Genomic DNA, 21,067 nt, shown 5'->3' with positions numbered 1-21,067 from the left:
CCCGCCGGGGCGGCGGGCGTTGTGCGCAGGCGCGCGGGAGCCCCCTGCCGCCTCGGGAGCGGCGGGGCGCGCGCCATGGCGGGCCCGAGCCTGCGGCCGCACGTGCACTGGGCGCAGCGACACCGCGAGCTCTACCTGCGCGTGGAGCTGAGCGACGTGCAGGTACCGGGGGGGGGGGGGCGACCCACCCGCGGACCCTCGGCGGGGGGGGTCTGTCCCGTGGGCACGGGACCCACGCAGCCTCCCCCGCACCGGCGGGTTTGCAAACGGGCCGGGAGGGGTGCGGGAGGCTTAACGGCAGCGGCGGGGTCTTGCACCGCAACGAGGGCGGGTTGTGCACCGGGAACGCTGTGCTCGCGTGGGGGCCAGCGAGGCCCCGCGTTTCCCGGGTGTTCGGCGTGGGTGCGTGAGCTGCCGCCTAACGCTTCTCCTTCCGCAGAACCCGGAGATCGCCATCACCGACAACGTGCTGCACTTCAAAGGTAGGGGCTGGTCCTTCGGGGGGGTCTCCTGCTCGCTGAGCCCGGCCCACCCGGGAGCGTGGGTATCCCGGGAGGAGAGACCGGGGTGCCCGCAGCCACGGGGTGCCCGGTCCCCGTCGCTGCCCTTGGTGGCAGTGACCGCGCTGAGCGCTGGGTGCCGGGCGTGTACGGATACGTCATGACACGCACCCCCCTACAAGCCGTCGTATTCCAGCGCTAGTGACCATAGCAGGTTGTAGCTTATCTAGTAACAAAAAAAAACCACCATCTCCACCACCTCCCGATATTTAAATATCAGTGAAATTTCCGTATGTCTCAACTGAACCCCGGAGATAACTGGCAGCGGTTTTTCCATTCACAAAGACCTTGTTTGCAGCGGTTATCAAACCTCTGCATCGGGAACGAGCGCCCCATTTGAAAGGTAAAGCAGATCTCTTCCCAAAAGATGGTTTTGTTTCCACTGGGCAGCTGCACGTTGCAGCACGGTGGAGCTGGTGCTGGCTGGCTTGTCGGGGTAGCACTGAGGATACGGTGGAGCTGGTTTTATTTGGATTTTCTCATTTATTTGGTGGTTTTCTTTAAGATGCATTGTCTAGGAAGTGCTGCCTCCCTGCTAAGCCACAGCCAGGGCCATTTGATAGTGGGGTGTTGGACATTGTGTTTGCTTCAGGATCAGTTTACGGCTTGGAAGGATGGAAATTAAACTCGGCATTCAGGTTTTCGGAGCCCTTCTGGGGACAAGACCCGCATGTGCCGTTGGGAGGGGACTCCCCACATGGCGCTTCTGCAGACCCACCAGAGAGCGGCCTCCCTGGGTGCTCGCTTGTCATTGTGGAGACTGGATTCCCAAAGGGGATTTCCAGTGGGATTCAAGTTAGCCGTGAGCAGCCTTTTGGGCCTTTCCCTTTGGGAAGCTCGCACGCTGCCTTCCTGCGAGCCGGCGCCCTTTTCCAGCACCACGCAGAGCTGCAGCACTTTTGGGTGCCGACTCCAGCGACCGCACCTCCGAGCAACATTTTGGGCTGTTTGTATCTTCCCTGTTATCGTGTGGTTTCCTCTTGCCTCCCAGCAAGGCAGGGGGAAGCACTGTAAATAACCGCTGAATATTTCTGTGTGTAAAGCGTCCTTTGCAGGCGGGGTGTGCGGAACGGGCTAGGACTTTCACGCTGACTGTTAATTCTTGTCTTTTAGCTCAGGGTCATGGTGCCAAAGGGGACAACATCTACGAATTTCAGATTGAATTCCTAGAACCGGTTGAGCCTAAAGTAGGTATCTTTACTTTTCTAATTCTTGCAAAGAAAAAGTAATTTTTGAAAAACTTGAAAGGAAAATGGCTGTGCGTAAAGTCCATAATATGTCATTTAGATTTTCCTGGTGGCTCTGTAACCGCTGCAAACTAAAAGCCATCTGTGGCAGTCTTCTGTCCTGGGGCTCAGCACCATCCTGCCTTAATGCAAATCACCTCACTGGAGATAGTGCTCGCATGGGTCAGCTTTAATAGAAACAGGGCCCTACATGTATCAGTTGTTAAACAGTGGTTGTAAATTTTTTTAAGGATTTAAAGCAGCAAAATAATGGGAGAATCTGGCAACGTGTTGTCTGATGCAGCCTTGACTGCAGAGCAGAGGAACACTGTGCTGCGAAGTGTCAGTGATGTTTCCTGGCTTCTTTTTCAGCCCGACAAAATAAAGTCGTGAGAACTAGTGCTTCTGGCTTCTGCAGGTTTCTTAGGTTGCCAGTACAGACACGCTGCGGCTCCTGTTGCAAAATCTTTTCTTAATCGCTGTCGTAGTCCAACAGGAGAGAGCTTGGCTGGAAGAGCAGCCCCTCTGCGTTACTTGCAGGTGGCTGTAAAGTCTGTCTTTACCTCTCAAAGCTGTTAGGGGCACAGGAGAACTCTGGGCTCTGCTCCCAGTGCAGGATTTATGCTGCTTGTTCCTGGCTGCCTGTTGGGGATAGCTGCAGTCAGACTGGGAGCCACCGTTACCTCTGCTGCTTCAACAAGGGAGGAGCCTGTTCCCTCTGTGCCACACCGCAAGGGGCCGGAGGGTAAATTTCTAGGGTCTGGTCATCCTGAAAGTGATGTTGAACCGAAACTCTCCTGGGGAAAGGCACCCCCAGCTCTACGCTGCTGTCAGCAGGCAGGTTTCTTGGGTGGCTCCTACCAGGTGTTCAGTGGCAGACAATGAACATCTCTTGGTCACCAGTTTGTCATCTGTCCTGTAGAGCAGCAGCCCTGGTCCACAGCGCCCATCACCGCCCGTGCTTGTCCCCTGTGCTGGCAGACACGGGCTGTGCTGGGCGCCAGGCCTGGAAGGCAAACCCTTGCCTCTGCAGAGCAGCCTCCTTCCGAAAGTCTAGTCACTCTGAGTCACTGTGGAAGGGGCTGCGAGTCGAAGAGGATCGCCTCCTTGGAATCTGTGTAACTGCAGATGGTCGGGACTGGGAAGTATTGCAGTCCAGGGCCTTCTCTTCCAGCTTTGACGTGCACCATGCGTGCCACTTGCTAGTGTCAGGCTGGCCACCAGCGAGAGATGGAGCCTCTGACAGGCAAGGATCAGGCGTTGGTAGCTGTAAATTACAGCTACAGCCTTCAGATGTCTTAGGAGCACCCAGACAGCCTTGAGAGAGCAGCGCTGGTGTGAAGTGCTCAGTTAAGAACGCAGTTCATGGCTCTTCTGCATCGGTTTCAGCTGGTTTGAGAGGCAGACCCATGCAGAGCACCCTGGCATGGGCTCGAGGTGCGGAGGGGTGCGATGGTGGCAGTAAGGGCGGGCTGTAAGGCTGTGGGCTGTAAGGATGGAGAGGTTCTGGGCTGCCGTTACGCAGAGCGTGGCCGTGGTGAAGAGGCCTCGTGGGGTGGCAATGACCGTGCTGCCAGCTCCGTCAGCTCGCCATTGTCTCCAGGTGTTTCCTAAGGCTGTTAGCTCTTCCTCTCGCTGTAGCAGGTGTCACATGGGGTCCCCTGTTTTGGACAGGGACCTGTGGCTGATGGTAGTGTTATTTTTACCACTAGCAGTGAGTGGCTCACAGTACTAAATGCAAGAAGGTCTGAAGCCAAGATCATGGGTTCTGCCTAGGAAGGCTAGTGCCAGGGTCTGTGCTGGCTCTTTATGCTGGGATGCAATGGTGCTGTGCGGTACGGGCAGGCTTTCAAGCTGCTTATCAAGTCCTACAGCCATCACAGTTGCCATCTTAACTGGGCTGCCCTTTGCTTCCATGCCTTGGGTGGCAGAGGGGTGCTTGTGCTGCAGCAGTCCAGGTCATCCCTGCCTCCTTGATAAGGAGAGCTTGGGTATCAACTCAGTCTCAGAGCTTGTTTCTTCGGACTTTTGCTGATGTTTGCTCCTGTGTCTACCCTCAGCCTGTATGCAGGGTGACTCAAAGGCAGCTGAACATCACTGTGCAGAAAAAAGAGAGTAACTGGTGGGAGAGACTCACCAAGCAAGAGAAGCGCCCGCTCTTCCTAGCTCCTGACTTTGACCGCTGGTTAGATGAATCGGATGCTGAAATGGAACTGAAGGAGAAGGTCAGTCCTGTGGGCACGCGTGGCTTGTGCTGCCAGCTACAAAGCAAGGGTAGCTGTTCCCCTGCGCGTGAGCTTGTGTTTTTCATTTACCTGGAGTTGTCTGGCATGCTGAATGTTACTGCTATTTCATACAGATCCCACGTAGAATTGGTTAAACGGCTCAGATTGTAAGGAGGAGTTCAGAAATAGGCACACTGCTGGCTAGAAAGAGCAGCAGTGCGAATCTGAACTGGCGGCTGTGCGCTAGCTCAGCCCTGGCCAGGGTCTGCAGCCCAAGCCTTGCACCCCTCGCCCGACGCCTTCGCAGCTGTGTGTCCTGATCCATATGAAGATCATATCGATGTGCCATACGGAGCCCAGAGACGCCAGTCCCGGGCATTGCTTGTCTGGAAAGCAGGGATTTCTAAGGCTCTTTCCTGAGCCACTGGGCTAGCCCTGATGGTGCATTCCCACCATCTGGTAAGCTCGAGCAGCTTCCTGCAGCAGGGAGGTGCAAGACCGTCTTGGAAAAGACTTGAGCAGATCACATTTCTGCAAATCTGTTTTACAACAAATGCTGCCCTGTTCCCCTCCACAGCCACTGAGCTTAGCACGGAGGAGAAAGGGCCGCTGCAATGCCGGGAGCCAGAAAGCAGTGGTGAAGGGCAGGCAGAGAGCTGGGACTGGATGTTTTCCTTCAGGTCACTGGTGGGTCATGAAACGTTTTAAGGAACAGCTCTAAGAAACAGTAATAACTGAGAATTAACACAGAAAACAGCAGGCTTTTTCAGCAAAAAAAAATCTAAATCTAATTACTAGAATAAAATACGTAGTGAAGGCAGGATAACTAGTTAACACCCTCTAGCTTTTACTGTACCATAATTTCTGGGTGATGAATGTGCTGGTTTATGCAAGTGAAAATTTAAACCCTCTAGCAACTGGCTGCTTAGCTGAGTTTTAAACCCACTAGCTTTGCAGTAGTATAGTTAACAAATCACTTGCTAATTACAGTAACAGTCTTTAAAACCTTATCCTTCATCTTAAGGAAGAAGAAAAGATTAACAAAATGAAAATAGAATCCAGAGTCCCAAAAGACCGTAAGTATCTGTACCTTTTTAGTGTGTAAGGTGGGGTTTAGAAAGCTTCTGTCACTCTTACATGCGAACCTCAACTCTTATGGAGCAATTTTGACTGGCTTGGTGCATCTTGGAGGGCGATCTTTGTATTGTGAGCTATTTAGAAATTTAATAAATTGGACTGCAGTTTCCAAGGAATTTTAAAAAATCTGACTAGCAAGAATCGAGTCCTAGCAGATGATGGTAAAAGCAGGCAGAACCCACAGTGCACACAGCAACCCTTTATTGCAATCAATAGCTTCCCTTTTTCTTGTAAGCTTTATTCTCATAGAAAGCCTGGTTTGCAGCTGTACTCTCTGCAGAAGTGTTGCCATTATACTCTGCTCACCTGATGTGTTTATTATTGATTTTAGCTTTCAAACACCTGAAGAAGGGATACTTAATCATGTATAATCTTGTACAGTTTTTGGGATTCTCTTGGATTTTTGTGAACATGACAGTACGACTGTTCATCTTAGGAAAAGGCAAGTAATAAGCACTATTTTGTTTACATTGGGGGGTTGTTTTGGTTTTTTAGTGGTGTTTTTAATACTTTCTAAATAGTGAAATCTAAAGGAAGACGTATTTAGGAAACAAAACCGTAAACACATCACCGAAGCACACAACAAAAGCCTCTCAAAAGCCATCACAATGTCAAGGATAGGAAAATACTGTCCTCTTGTAAATCACAACTGCATAGTCTGATGAATGATACTTGTACTCTGCCAAGACTACTTCTAAAGAAATCAGTTGGAGCAGAATGTCTCGCTCACTGCAATGTTAGTATTTTTGAAAATGGGCCGGGCAGAATATTTTGGTTTTGAAGCAAAACCGATTCATTCTATTGAGGTACAGCGCTATCGCTTTTTCTGTGAAGTAATTACGGAAATAGCTCTTGATCCTTCTGTTTATGAAAAAGAGCACTTGAGCAGTGTTTCTGGCCTAACTGCTGTGCCTTCAAGATAAGGCCTATAAAGAAGTTACGTAATTATGCATAATGTTTTTTTCAAATACAACTAGAATCCTGTTATCAAAAGCTTTGCTGCTGCGCCAGCTTCTTGAACATGGAAATTCATTTGTTCTCTAAAATGGTTTCCTGTGTCTTACAGATTCCTTCTATGATACATTTCACACTATTGCTGACATGATGTATTTCTGTCAGACCCTGGCATTAATGGAGATAATGAACTCACTAATAGGACTAGTCAGATCACCGCTGATACCTGCTGTACTGCAGGTAATATTTTAAGATTCTTCTCCTTGCTCTTCCCATGTTTAAATCTCTATTTTACACCAGTGTTGAGACTCTCCTAAAATAACTGGTACAACCTCACTGGCACTGGACTAGAGAATACATTATTCAAGAGGCTTCCCAGTCTTAGCTGTGGCAGGCTGTCTTCTTCCATCGCCTACGTAAGATACTTCAGGGCAACAAAAGCAAGAAGGGGCTGATGAAAAGTACATGCTTTTGATTTGGTGCCAGTGCCTTTTTTTATCCTGGTTGTGGTTGTGGTGCATAAAAATGAGGGTAGATGATTTAAGACTAGGTCCCTTGGACTGCACCTAAATCCAGAGCAAAATGCATGCCCATAAGAAGCAGGTCACAGCTCAGCTGCAGAGTTAGTTATGCGCTCAGCGTGTTTCAGGCACAAAGAGTAGATATATTGCGTGTTTCTGATAGCAAGGACTTGCTCTTTCTTTTGCTGAAGAGTGTGACTGTTCCTTAATTTGTTTTTCTTAAACAGCTACTTGGAAGAAACTTTATTTTGTTTGTTGTCCTCGGAAGCTTAGAGGAAATGCAGAGCAAACCTGTGGTGTTCTTCATATTTTATTTCTGGAGTATCATTGAGCTGTTCAGGTTTGTGGGATTTTTCCTCTAGCCGGTGTGTACAGAACAACGTGATTGTTCCCAAGAACTCTTTAAAGATGATTTTGATCCTTGTACCTTTTGGAAGAGTGGCTCTAGTGCATTGGCCCCAGAGGGTAAAATCTCCTTTAGACACGGACTATCCCAGCCTTCCTAGGTTGCTCCATCTGCCAAAAGCTGGGACAAGGCTGGAGTCTGAAAAAAATACCCTGAACCTAGGGAAACCTGTTGCTTTGAATTTCCATTATTAAGTGAGCTGCACTATGCTCTGCTTCTCCTTCAAAAGAAGTATTTTGAAAGGTTTATTAGGCAAGCCAGGCAGTTACATTCATCCAGATGGTCAGAATAATAGCATTAGTTCTGTAAACTGCCAAATAAGGGTGTGTCCATCGTGATCCGTATTCTTGTGTCATTTGGGAATTATGTTGACTATTCTATATGGCAGATATATGCAAGACTAATTCTAGCAGCAGTTTCCATTAAACAGTGTCTGTTTCTTCTCACACTGAATTGGCTTTAGGTATCCATATTACATGCTTTCATGCATCGGCATTGAATGGAAACCACTAACCTGGCTCCGTTACACTACCTGGATCCCTCTCTACCCTTTCGGAGTCTTGGCAGAAGGTATGTCTGAAAAAGAGAATTTAATAAACAGTGAAGTCAAGGCTGGGCAAATAACTCGATTTTTGGTTTGGCTGCTGGACTAAAAAATAATATAGTAGAACAACAAATAAATAGACATTTGCTTTGAGCTGAACCAAATGTAAGCATTTTTGTCTTTCTTACTGAATCAAGTATTTTTTTCAATGTGATGTGAAAAGGAGTCTTCCTTTTGGACACTGGAGAGGAAAGTAAAGGCAACAAAAGGTGAGCTGACAAAGTGACCAAGCGTGTGCTGCAGTCCACGCGAGCAGCACAAGACAACAACGCTCGCTTGCCTCTGCTGATCCAAAGCAGTGTATTTGCTTTTGTCTGCTAGACCTGACGTGGTCAGCCTAGCTTGGGTTCACAGCAGCTCGCAGATCTTGACATTACCTTGTAAATCATTGCACAGGACAGGCAGGGCCGATTCTTCCTCTGAAAGCAGCACAGCCTGTTCTGAGACGGGCATGGTGCTTCCCCGATAGGGCTCTGCTCCCTTTCCGCTTTGAGAGCGACTGCTCCGTGGAAGAAGCAGGCACCTAGTCTTCTTGCTGTAGCCCCTCTGGGGGCTTTACAGTGACCTCTTCTGTCTTAACAGGTCTGGATTATTTTTAATGTTTATTAAATATTAAAGAAGCATATCACAGCTCAGCTTCTAGCTGTAAGAAGTGTGTTGTGATCAGACCTGTCAGAACGTGTTTCTATGAGCCAGGCGTAAGCTTGGGCATTGCCCAACCGCAAGCACAGGAAAGACTATGCCTGTTCCGTTGCTGTGGGTCTTGCTGCATTTAAAATTGGTATAATTAATGCAAGCTAGCAAATAAGAAGGGAATATCCTGGAAAAGTTGGTGTGGGCTGGGCAATTATGTATTTTATCTGTGTTTGATAACGATGGTGGCCTTCTGCTTTCAGCCGTCTGTATCGTTCAATCCATTCCAATCTTCAGTGAAACAGGGAAATTTAGTCTGGGATTGCCAAATCCACTGAACGTCACAATCCAGTTTTCATTTTTGCTTCAAATATACCTTATAGCCTTGTTTTTAGGTAAGATACTTAATTGTATTTCTCACTATTGAAATAAAAAGGCCAGTTTCTTCTGAATAAGTGTATTTTTCAAAGAAAATTAAATTTCTGCATCTTGGGGATCATGGCAACACAAAATTGCTTGAGGTTAAGCGTTATCCTTGTTGCTTTTTTATGTAAATTTGTCAGTGATGGAGGGGAACAGACCGACAATTAGCACTGGTTAGCTCCCCAAGAAGGAGACCTTAGTAACAAGTTAGCAGCATTATCTACTGATCACTTGGGTTAAAAGAATAATTTTTACATGTGTTTATAACCTCAGTATACTTAGTTTCACCTTTTACATGGTATTTGAGCTTTGGAATTGTGTAGTGGAAATCTAAACATAATTCCTTATTAAAGCAATGTTTAACTAAACTACATTATAATCACTAATGCAACATGAAGTCATGTTTTTCCAGGAAACAATATAGAAGGCTCTTTAAATAGTAGTATATTTAAAGAAGAATGGTGCTTGATACATATTTGGTTTCTGGTGTTACATTTTTAAATATAAGTTAACTTTGTAGTATGCACACCCAGTATGTCTGGGTATCCCCAACTCAGTAGAATCTCACCTAGAATTTTAAACTGAACTTTCACTAGATCTCTCCCTTTCACAGACATTGCTTAAAGAATACCTTTAATCGAGTTTCACTCTGAAATATCTGTTTGATCCTTCCCCAGCTCTGCACAGCTGGTGTTGCAACTTTTTAAAAGGGACAAACCAACCTTCTGAGCAGCCTGGTACCAAACAGCCTGTGCAGCAACTCCTGCCTCACTCAGCAAGAAAAAACTTGCGTTATCTTTCAATGCTATACACACCCTTAAACCATTGCTTTTTTGTGTGGTGGTTTGTTTGTTTGTTTGTTTTAAATTTGGTACAGCCATCTAGCATTAAAAAGATGCAATAATGTCCTACCTAAACACTTCATTCTTTTTCAGGGTTATTTGTAAACTTCCGTCATCTCTACAAGCAAAGGAAACGGCACCTCGGACCAAAGAAGAGAAAGATGAAGTAAAGGAGGACTGCAATGTTTTCTTATCTAACTTATCTCAATGACAAGATAAGCCTCTAATTCTTACGGGTTTACCCACTGTAATGTAAAGAATTTTGTAAAATTAAATGATCACGCTAGATTTCATGATTGCATAGTGAATTCAGGTAACATTCCCATATACTGTATTTTGTTCCCTTTCAATCATGTATGCATGGCATTTACCATTGAACAGTAACATTTAAACTTGTATCCTGTCAACTACCATATTAGAAAGAAAACCTATTATCTGCATATAATATGCTTATAAACAGTGGAGCAGCACTAAATAGTGTTTATCTTTTGATTGGATATTTGCTCTTTCAATATTGCATGCAGATAGGGCTTCTGACGTCGGGATATACTGTTAGCTGGCCCATGCTGTTCCTAGGGTGCATCTTGGTGGCAGGAGGAGCACAGTCTGAGACTACTGTGAACAGTGTTTGGGCATTTATTAACGGTTGGGGTAAACTCGCTCAGCACATACTCGCCCCTTTTCTTCTGCAGCATACTGATGCAGAATTAAAACTGGAACTAGCTAATGTCTATTTAAGTGCTACCAACTTAGTCTGTTTCTAGTTGAGCCTCGACAGAGTAGGAGCGCTGTGTGGATCCTAGCATTCCTGTAGCAACACATCCTTACCCAGTCGTCAGGGAAAGGAAGCTGCCACTCTGTGACATGGTCAGAAATGCTTTCTGGGTTGGTAATGCAAGCACTGAAACATAACAAAATAAGGAAACATAGGTACCAGCTTTCTCCTAGCATGCTAACCCCAACAGAACTCCATCCCACCCATGCAAAGGGAAAACGTGGAACTGTCATGGGAGACCGGGCTCCTCTGATATTCCTGGTAGGGCTGCAGCTCCTGTGTTTATAGCCTTCAGAAAGGCAGTAGAGATTGCTTTTCTACTTAAACTTAGGGGTGCAGCTGAGAATTTGGTGTATATGCTTTGTTGGCTGGCCCCTAGTGGGATGGAGTAGTGGGTCAAAATAACTGTGTATTATTTTGATAGCGTGTATCAAATCTCAGTAAGGGAGATCTCACAGAGGGTTTGAAGGGACCCTTTCCTCTGTGCTTGCTTTAAACAACAGCAACAACAGAAAAAGAAGCTCCCTCCACATTCCACGTTATCTACTCTCTCACTGGGAAACCTTTGTTTCAGTTGACTTTATTTCAGCATGCCCTTCTTCACACCTAGCCTCCCGTAGTTAATTCCAGATCCCTCTGGCCTCCTTAATCCAGTTTAGAAAATGTACAAAAAGTTTGCTCTAAACCGTACTGTGGTTATGAACAGGTTGCTTCACAGTAACTGCCACTGCCCCCAGGGCAATGCAAAGCAATGCCAGCAATCCAGAACAGGCACTGAAGTTGAGATTAGCTTAGTGCCATGTTACTATTTATCTTTTTCTACTGTAAAACAATATGAATCATCCAGAAAATTATTTTCTATATTAAAGGTAACAAACCGCTTACTGTTTGTGATATGGACTCATTGATTGTGACTGTAAAGGAAGGGAAATAGCGTTATATGGAGATTTTAACAAAGAACTGGTACAAGCTCAATGCTGCATTTCACAAACGAGTTCTGTCAGCAAGAGGAATGATGCAACTTCTCTTTAGGGATACTTCAGGCTCGCACTCAAAGGAGAGTGCAGCTTACTTTACTCAGAAGAGTTGAGCATTATTTACACACTTAATATTTCACTATAGCACACACTGTACCTATGCTTGAAGTATGTCAAAGGATTGAATTAGCTGAGTAATGGAACAGCAAGGATCACTTTCATACTTTAATTTCTCCACTGGGCATTTCAACTTCTGTTATGAAATCCGTGTGTATTCATACATGATATTTCTCAGTGAAATTGTGGTACCTAGTGCAAGCTGTCATGGATCTTACACTACTGAATTTTAGTCCTTCAGAAAGAATGTGTTTCTATTAATAAAGATTTACAACCAAATTTTGCTTTAGTTCAGTTGTTCGTTCTTTCCCTGAATGCAAGAAGTTGTATAATTTAACTCTTGTAATAAACAGCCAAGCCTTCACCAGGTCAATGTTTTAGGCCACACAGCCTAGTTGCTATGAAAATGGAACAAATCCAACTTAAACTTTCATGAAGAATTACTCTTTATTAATATTACGCAAATAAAAAATATGTCTCACAAGATTAAATTACTTTCATAAGCATAAGCCCTGCAATGCAAGTGATAACTCTCATTACGGCAGTACAGGCTGGTGTTCAAGTCGGGCATAAAATTAGTGACACCACCCTGAAATTAGCTGTGTATCTGATCTTGCGCAGGGATTCTCGCGTGTTTTCTCTGGACTAATCAAGTCAGCGTATAAAGTATAGTAGCTGCCTTTTAGGATACTTCTACCAGTGAGTTCATTTGTGTAGTAACTGTGTTTTGGGGAGGCCAAAAGCCATGAGCAGTCTGCTGCCCATGATGGCATTTTCTTTCTCTCCTCGCATGTACTGAGTAACTTCCACCCATCATCCAACCCAGTAATTGACTTTGGGACACTTTCCACAGTTTCCAGGTCTGACTAAAGCCACCACAGACTAGCTACATTTATTTAGAGAGCACTGATGCAGGTAAGGGACCCCGTTTTGACAGGAAGTTCTCCAAACAGTAATTAAACAGGCCCTAGAAAGTAAACGGGACAAGAAAATTGGAACCACTTGAGTCTTAATCTATAAAAGTTACAAGAATGGAGACTTCACATTCTTTCAGTGCTGCTGCTGGAAAAGTCTGTCTGCAGTGGAGCAATGTTATGATCATAGGCAGCATATTCCGATGCTCCAGTACTTGCCACTTTAAGCTGCTGAGCAGCATGTGTGAGCTGAAACGCTGCATCAGGATGAGCCGTGTCAGGAAGGAGGGTGCATTCCCGCTCCAGCATGTCTGCCACGCCTTTCAAGAGATCCAAAAAGCCAAAGGCCAGAGCTGCCTTTCGTAAACGATTAAGTTCCTGCAAAGAAGAAAAATGCCTTTTAAAGCCACTGTAAGCCTTTACATATAAAATGTGGTTTTCTTACTTCTTTTTTTAAAGGCAAGCTTATTCACTTGAAGGAAAACAACCTGAGTGATCAGTACAGTTGCTGGAAACTGCCCAGCTGTTCATGAGATAAAAAATGCTCCAGGGCTGAAGATGACAGTGGCACAACTAAACAACTGGTTTTCCCTTGATCCTTTTCTATAAATCTCCACTTCTCCCTTTTCCCTTTTGTGCATTCAGATACTGTACCTGCCTGTTTTGTCTGTGTCCCAGCTGGGGGCGGCCTCCAACTTAGGCTTCACTGACTGCTGCCTTTAACCACAGTGTCCAGCAAAATGTATATATATTGATTTTTCTTCACTATAAACTGATGAGTGCTTATGTGCATTTAGGCAGGGTATTCATTCTTGAAGTTGCTGGGGGCTACAATAGCAAACTGCTTCAGCACTAAGCTTACAAGAGGAACAACAACTACCTCCAGCTACAGTCTAGATTATGGATTATTACAACGTAGCCAAATGTGCCTGGAATTTTGTCTTTCTCTGCTTCAGCTGTAGAAAAAATGTAGGAGACAGTTTCAGACTCAGAATGACATCTGTGTTCCTATTCCTGTCTGATCCCTCAGTTTATTTCTGCCTGGACAACAGCATAAAATCTGCAAAGAAGTTCACCATGGAAGTAGCAGGGACCATGAGGGGCACCTGTAAAATGACACCAGAGAACGTGGTGGCAGGGAAACCAGAGCCCCTTGTCTCACCTTAACTAGTCTGTAAAATAGACTCAGGATGTCTCCTTTACAGAACCATGTATGTTTTTGCAGAGCCCTACAAGCCTGCACAGAACATACCACAGACAGACAGTGTGTGTTCTGTCAAATGCGCCACTATCACTACGCATCAAACTTGGGCCGGCCTGAAATGTTACTCACTTTATAAAAGGTTTGAGTTTTTTCAGGGAGTTTCCTTGCATTTCTCAAGATCTTCTGTACATCTGTCTGCAGAAAAGAGAGGAAAAAAAAAATCTTGGCAACTGCTGGGGAAGCTGCGAAAAAATCCTCAACTATTTATTGATAAATTATCCTGACCGTTGACAAGACTGCAGCTCACAAAGGCTGAAACATAAATGCTAATTACACTAAACCCAATAACTAAGCCAGATGCCACACTGGAGACACAGCTTTCATTAAACAAGCTATGCTTTCTGATTGCATTTTAATCATGACGTTTTAAAGAGGCAGTGTTTATAAAAATGAAAGAAAAGCAATAAAGCAATTACATTAAACAGACAAGACACACACAGACTCCATTTTGCTGGTAAGATGGTTACTGCTGATCAAAGTAAAGCGTCAAGTCCAAAACCTGTATCGTTACCTGGAGGCCACTTGGTTTAATCCATACAGTAACATTCTGTGCATAACTGCGCTTGTTCTTGGGTTGCAAGGGGAAAGGGCTCTTATTGTCATCCTCTCCGTAAGGATTTTCTTTTGCATCTGGGCAGGGAAAAGAAAATAAAAAGAACTTAACATCTAAGACTCGGCAAGGTCATTCACACAAGAAAACAGTCAATGTGTACGAGTTACTCAAAGGAGTGTGACTAGTACCTGAAATAGGTCCAAGCTGTGCCATCTTCCCTAGCCATGGAAGGGGCTCAGGACCAGGTTCAAAGAGTGACATCATGAGGTTTGATTTCTTCTTGCTATCAGCTTGTGAATAGAGCATTCCATACCACTCTGGCCTATTGAAAAGAGCAAATCCCAAAGGCTGAAAATCTTCCACACCTCTTTGCCTAGAATTTGCCCCCTCCCACTGTGTGGAGGCTCACTATTTGCAATTTATACTGGCATAAACATATCCACAACTACAAGTCCACAGCTTTGTCTAGCAGTGCAGAGTTCTGTACAGAATACAGATATAAATAAGCATAATTTATAAATAAAGCATAAATGAGCAAAGTAAGAGATTTTTCAGGCAGACGTCCAGCTCCATACCCCAACTGGACGACAGCCACCATGCCTTCCACTTTCAGGCTGCCGTGTAATAAAACACAGAAGTTGGGGATTTTTCCGGCAATCTGATTAGCTGAATTCTCATCTTCGGTGTCATCTGTGATCCCAGGTCCCACCTCATCACCTTCTGGGGAAGAATAAAAGCAAACGAAGAGACAACATAAGAATAAATTCAAACACACTAGTTCCATTTCCATGACACCACCCTGTATTTTCTGCCATCCAAGAGTTAGTTAATACTTTTCTAGAACAAACAGCTGTTAAATGAACTGTTTGGGCAAAGTGGCACTATTATGTTACATAAATATTCCACTGCATCCTACTCACAAAACAGAGTTACCGAAAAACTGCAAATAAACCTCAGCTTTGAAGAAAGTAGAAGTGAAACGAAACGGCACCAAGAGTCTGGCAACAAATACACGGCTGCTTCTGAACCAAAAGCACCCTGAATTTCAAGTCCTCCTCTCCTATGCAATTTGTGGTCATTATGAGAAAATTACTATGTTTTAGCAGCTGGAATACTGCTGTGATTTAACTGTTAATATCTTCTGTCTTTCAAGACATCTGGCATTTTGATAAAGCATAAAACCTGTGCTTCTAGTCTAAACCACCACAGACATTACAAGGGAAGCTTAAAACAGTTTTTGCTAAAAGAAACAAAACTTGCTCACCTCTGTTAAGTGCAATGGGCAGTACCAAGTGTCTGGACAAGACAGGAGGGCTAGAAATGTCAGCTATATCTACAAACCCAACAATTTCTAGATCTGTGGGGAGACAACAGGTTTAAGTCAGAATTGGAAATAGCTGAAATGTATTCAGAGTCAATTTAACATTACCACTTCTCACACCACTAAGTTTTCCGAAGCAGTGACTAGAGGTAGCACAACAGAGCCCCAACCTTGACTATGGTGTCCAGGCGGTAGTAAGATACAAACATTCATACATAATACCAAGACGCCTTAAGATCAGAACATAACTTTCATCAGACACATACTGCTGTCCATGAACTGTGCTGCTAGACAAATACAGAATTGTGCACATTGTTTTTTACACTGTACACAATCCATTGCCATTTTATAAACTCAAAAGGAGAGAAAACAAAGGACTAAACCAAATCTACTAGCTTCAAAGTGGCATCACAGAACCTGCAGGAATTCCCATCAACCCTCTGGCAGGGTTAGCCCCACTGGGGCACGTTCCCAGGACTGGGAAGACTGAGTTGTGGCTCTCGAGTTCTATATGCCCACTGGAAGTTTAAATGCAGCTCCATCTCATACAGAGTTGTGGGCATTTGCTGGTAAAAGATTGAAGCAACCATGTCCTTCACGCTCAGCCTTATCTGATTTCCTCCCCACTTCTCGGCTGCAAGAAATGTCGTATCGGGTTCATGTCTCTCAGCCATGTGAAGGTTTTGGTGTGTGGCTTAGGACTAGCCTTTGACCAGCTCAACACTGGCAGAGGTGTAGAGAGTACCTGCTTCGTAAACTCTTCTCTAGATGAAGCATGGTGACAATGTTGTGCTCTAGCTATGGACACAGGTCCATATGTGTATGGCACAGTTAGAAAATCAATGCGTTTCCAACCTGTACTGCAGCTGGAACCGGGGAGCAGAGTCTTCTCCTTGACAGCCCAAGCAAAGACCTGGCCCAAAGCCAATTCAATTCATTTTTCTCATAGCTGAACAACGAACACTTGATTAAAGCCATGGAGGAATTCAGGGGCTGAGCACACCATACGCTGCATTTTAATGCACACAGAATAAAACTTCCTTCATGCCAAATGCCCATCTTTGGAATGACAGGAGGAACTCTAAGACTGAACGCAACACAAAGCCTCCCTCATCAAGACACACTGCATGCTCTTTTTCTTTGCTTTTGCTATTTTGGTACAGATGCACTCACTCCTATTTAAACAGTATGTAGCTACAAATAAGAAGTGATCACACCCAAATGAGAAATGTTTTTTCTCTTGCAGATTTAAAAAAACCCAAACAAATCAAGGCAATCTTGGTGGCAGTAATTTATGGGTTGCTGTTCACGTCCCTGCAAAATTTTACCACTATTGTGTCTTTATTCACATGCAAGCTGTGCACATTTTGTTGATGAACACAGAAAAAAAGGAAGTCTACAGGACAGATCCAGGAAATGAAATTGCCAGTAGAGCTAGAAACTCACAAAAAAGGAATTATCCAAAAGGACACCTGGGCATATGATCTAACCAAGTCACTCTCTTTACACTTCCCAAATAGTGCAAAGCCAGCACGAACTCCCATCAGCTTCCTTGCAGAGTTAGTCACAATGGGGTGTCACGGAGGCTGCCAACCTTCAGCTCAAGAGCCACAGCGCTCTACTGCCTGACTGGAAAGAACAACAAAATGCACATGGCCAAGCGCTGAGGAGCTGAGAGCAATTTTGATGCTACAGTTCAAACTTAATTCTTAAGGCAAAGCAGTGAAGCTCGGTGTATTCTCTCCAAGAAGCGTACCTAGCCATTTGCAAGTCACAGGCGTGGGCTATCTACAGACTACCTGCTGTTCACGGGCGCAGCGTCCACTAATGGGAGGGCTGAGAAAGGTTTTCTTTGCACAGTTGTTTTTAAAAATAACTTAGTATTGGTAAGAAGTGCAGGATGACAGACAAACTATAAAGACAGAGATTTCATAAATCTCAACCTTTACTTGTGCTGCCTCACCAATTCTTCTCGACTCCACTCCTAGTAGTTTCCCTTCCAGAAAGATGCTGGTTTGTCTCACCTGATAATACAGCCTTTCTGATAAAGGCAACTCTAATACAAAATACAGCCCCTTCTCGAACACACCTCTCCTATCCTCCATGAAGCTTATAAGGGCATTCATGGAAAGCAGCCTGTGGCTGTCTTCCACAGTCCTTGTCCCTAGAAACGGGCACCCTGCGCTTTGAAAGTGCCTCTGCCCTACTCCAGCCCTTTTACCAGGTACACATGGCTGAAACAGAATGAGGTTCTTGTCCCCTGGTGCCACATATACCAAATCACAGTCAGCGACTGATCCTTGCAGAGAGAAAGTGGATGAACAGTAACTATACAGGATAAGAGGTGGTAATGAAAAGGTAGAAATGAGATGGATTTAAGTAAAAGGCAATCAAAGATTTGTTACCTGTATTAATTGCTTTAGGGATGGGGTCTATTTCCTCATCTATAATGAAAGGTTCTGGTCTGGGAAATACTTGCACATCAGATGTTAAGTGGCCACACTTGAGAACAGCATGGAATGGTGTATAAGCCAGGTCTATTAGCTTTCTAGAACACGATCAGTTATTATAAAGGAAAACATAACACATATCAAATGAAAATAGTTTGTCTAAAGCACACTAACTAAGCTCCCAAAACTTTTTTTTACTACAGTTAATTCAATAGTTCTAGTGTTGCTAAATTACGAAACAAAGCAGCATATTATCACACTGATGGCAAACTAACAATAATTCTGGAAATCAGTATCTTCCACCTGCCAATTGTAAACAGATGCTATGGTTTGTTACAGAATGATTAAAATAAATATTGGCCTTAACCAGCAAAGGTCAAGACGAAAATGCAGTTAACAAGATCATAAATTAAAAGAAAAAAAGCTTAATTAGAACACCTAATATCATCAGATTTCTTGTTATATTTGTTTTCTGTTACAGATACTAATTGGAAACCTTCACAAAGGCATATTATCTACAAATCTACTAACCCAAACATCGACTGCACATTCTTCAGGCAAAGGGGACCATCAATGGTGAAAATTTGCCCTTCCCCATTGTTCAAATCTATGAGCCGTTCCAGGCAGTCTAAGGAATCTGTGCTTTGAAGCTGTAAAAAAATAAAATGAAATATTTTTATTAAGTTTTCTTTTTACTCTCTTTTTATTAACCAGTATGTTTTCAGAAAATATACACAACACAGCAAAAAGCATCTGATTGGGTGCTATAATGATTCTTTGTAATCTCACTCCTTTCTGAATAAACCAACATTCTTGGTCTCCCAGGAAATGTACTCCTTATGTTGCATTTATATTAGACCAGATGCAGCATTTGGCGTAGTAACAAATAATCATAGAATACCTCAAGTTGGAAGGGACCCATGAGGATCATCGAGTCCAATTCCCAATATATTGCTTTATCATATTAGGTTCTGCTTTGAAAGCAGGTTCAAGCAACCAAAAATCCCAGAAGCTCTCAGTTTTCAAGAGCACAGGAATGCCTTAACTAGTGTAACATTTTATTGGTAATGCTAAGTTTCCAGTTCCTTCAGGATAATATAGTTTTTAGGAGGGAGGGTAGATATAATTCTTTTTGAGAAGTTCTTAGAGAATGTTTGTGAAAGCACCTAAACTTATCAGTAATAGAAGATTTATTTTAAACATTTTCCCAGTTATTCTGACGTGTAAACAATGCTTCAATCCATCAGTTTAATCAAGAGGATCATCCTTGATAGAGACCTTGAAGCTGAAATATCTATTGCATGCCTAAGTAGAAAATCCTTCTGTGATGGACAGAAGAATACAGGTGTCAAGTCAAAAGCTATGCTATTAATAAAAGCTAATCTAAAGAACTTTAGTCTATATAGGCTTCTTTTTAAACATTCTTTATTCAACAGAATTCTAACTACTGTGAAGATTTTTAAAGCTGGTATTGAGAGTTTTCAAAGGTACCTGAAGAGAAAGAAAACAGTCACCTTTCCTTCAAAACTAAGGGATGTTGGTTTGAACACTGGCTTGGAGACTTTAGAATTTTGCTCACTCACATTTCTACATAAAGCTATTGTTGTTTTAAGTGCTGAGCATCTTTGCAATAGAAGTCATTTATTCAAGAATTTAACTGTAGATTAAGAAAAGCCCCCGAAAGCATTCAATGTATTTAATGCAGTAAAGGTAATAATATAAACAGAGAAATAAAAATTGCATAATATTCCCCAGGGAGAAAGTGACATGATTTATAAAGATTATGATAATAATGCAACAGTAGTAGATAATAATAGTGCGATAATAAACTTTAAAAGAGATACTACAGGCACTTTTAATAATACTAACACTAAGCTCCGGAATGTCAACTAAACTTTAAAACTAAGCACAAGAACATTGAAGTATGTTTTGTCATCATTAGTTCAGAGAAGAATAATACTTATCCAATGTAACACAGAAGAAGGTATGTGTTAAAGACATCACCTCTTCGAGATTTGCCATGCACATGACATACAACTTGGATGGGAAGGGGAAAGGCAGTGGAAACCGGTTGCTTTCACTTCGCTGGTTGTGAGTAGCTAGGGAGTGCCGTAGGGAGCCTCTGCCGATCCCCAAGCAGCCATCAGTGACAAGAACAACCTTGAATGAAAGTGGATAGATCAGCATTTCCAAGTAAAGACACATCTCTATCTGCAGAGGGCAACTATACACCAACACATTTCAGTAGCCTTCCTAGCAGCATGCACTTCTATACTGAAAATCCCTGCTCACACGGAGATTTCCTCCACTGAGCTGGGGAAGGAATTGTGAGTAAAATTTCCAGAAACAGGTACATAAATGAGAAATTGAAGATTTAACCATTGCAATTTAAACTATGTGCATGGTAAATATACAGTTTGTTGTAATTAGGCAATTGCACTAAAGTTTAAATTTCATAGCCAGAAACACACCATGTTGTGCATAAATACAGCCATTTTTAAGTGTACACTAGAACAGTGACCATACAGCCAAAAAAGCAGCCTGCTGCTGATGGACTCAAGAACTTTGGGTTTATTTTCAGATGGAAGATAAAGGCCAACTATGACCATTCTTCTGCAGAATCTGGAGGGTGACCCAACTTCCGCTACAAGCCACAGAAGCCATACAAAAGGTAGTATTAATTACCCTAACTCTTTGCAGACAAATACAGCTGCAGTACGCTCACGTTTTGCAGCAGAACTATTAAAGCAAAAATACGCATTTTTCCATTCAGTTGCACGTCCAAAGTCACTCCTTGTAGAAATCGGCACTAATAGGTTACTCTGAATAATGGAACTATCTACACTCAGCTGAGACCCAGTCATTTCCAGAGCAGTAAAATAGCTGCTCTTCAGCACTGCACAGCAACAGCAGGCATTATTTTTGGCTGAGAGATAAGGAAAATCAAATCCTACTGAAACTCAATATATATCTGCTACACCCAGATTTGTATTCTCTCTTCATCCTCAATCTCTCTCTTTTGCAGTCTCTTCAGTTACCATCTGAACTGTTGCTCACCTGTAATGTTTTTCACTATTACAAGATTCTGCACAGCACATTCCCCACTGCCTTTCATCACCCCATCACCTGAAGTTCCAGTAAAATGAGCCATGACACAAATGAGAG

At 43.6% G+C, this 21,067-nt stretch overlaps 2 protein-coding genes across 8 annotated transcripts in view; one reads left to right on the top strand and one right to left on the bottom strand.

Moving 5' to 3' along the window:
* Positions 1-18: 18 nt before the first annotated feature.
* HACD3 (3-hydroxyacyl-CoA dehydratase 3) lies at positions 19-11,679 on the top strand. Of its 3 annotated transcripts, XM_075159767.1 has the most exons (12): positions 66-162; positions 440-482; positions 1,674-1,747; positions 3,847-4,011; positions 4,589-4,698; positions 5,036-5,087; positions 5,480-5,590; positions 6,215-6,342; positions 6,851-6,963; positions 7,493-7,599; positions 8,530-8,661; positions 9,625-11,679. In XM_075159767.1, exons 5-12 carry the CDS (start codon positions 4,678-4,680, stop codon positions 9,699-9,701), a joined length of 741 nt encoding a protein of 246 aa, XP_075015868.1. In that variant the 5' UTR covers positions 66-162; positions 440-482; positions 1,674-1,747; positions 3,847-4,011; positions 4,589-4,677; the 3' UTR covers positions 9,702-11,679. The 3 variants fall into 3 exon arrangements, with proteins under 3 accessions (XP_075015867.1, XP_075015868.1, XP_075015870.1); XM_075159766.1 differs by lacking the exon at positions 4,589-4,698 and having other exon boundaries at positions 19-162; XM_075159769.1 differs by lacking the exons at positions 66-162; positions 440-482; positions 1,674-1,747; positions 3,847-4,011 and adding an exon at positions 4,177-4,470.
* INTS14 (integrator complex subunit 14) overlaps positions 9,820-21,067 on the bottom strand; it is a 20,446-nt gene continuing 9,198 nt past the window's right edge. For 3 of the 5 annotated variants that reach the window (XM_075159763.1, XM_075159761.1, XM_075159765.1), the window contains 9 exons: positions 19,907-20,062; positions 18,434-18,552; positions 17,858-18,000; positions 15,396-15,488; positions 14,707-14,851; positions 14,320-14,453; positions 14,090-14,208; positions 13,648-13,713; positions 11,823-12,692 (listed from right to left, as the gene is read on the bottom strand). In XM_075159763.1, coding sequence (XP_075015864.1) covers positions 12,441-12,692; positions 13,648-13,713; positions 14,090-14,208; positions 14,320-14,453; positions 14,707-14,851; positions 15,396-15,488; positions 17,858-18,000; positions 18,434-18,552; positions 19,907-20,062 — 1,227 coding nt within the window. In that variant the 3' untranslated portion in view covers positions 11,823-12,440. Of the gene's footprint in view, positions 12,693-13,647; positions 13,714-14,089; positions 14,209-14,319; positions 14,454-14,706; positions 14,852-15,395; positions 15,489-17,857; positions 18,001-18,433; positions 18,553-19,906; positions 20,063-21,067 lie in introns of all 5 variants that reach the window. The other 2 variants (XM_075159762.1, XM_075159764.1) reach the window with 2 other exon arrangements.

Source organism: Calonectris borealis, chromosome 11, assembly GCF_964195595.1.
Source record: "Calonectris borealis chromosome 11, bCalBor7.hap1.2, whole genome shotgun sequence".
In the NCBI taxonomy this organism is placed as follows: Eukaryota; Metazoa; Chordata; class Aves; order Procellariiformes; family Procellariidae; genus Calonectris; species Calonectris borealis.
This window is presented reverse-complemented; position numbering and strand designations above follow the sequence as displayed.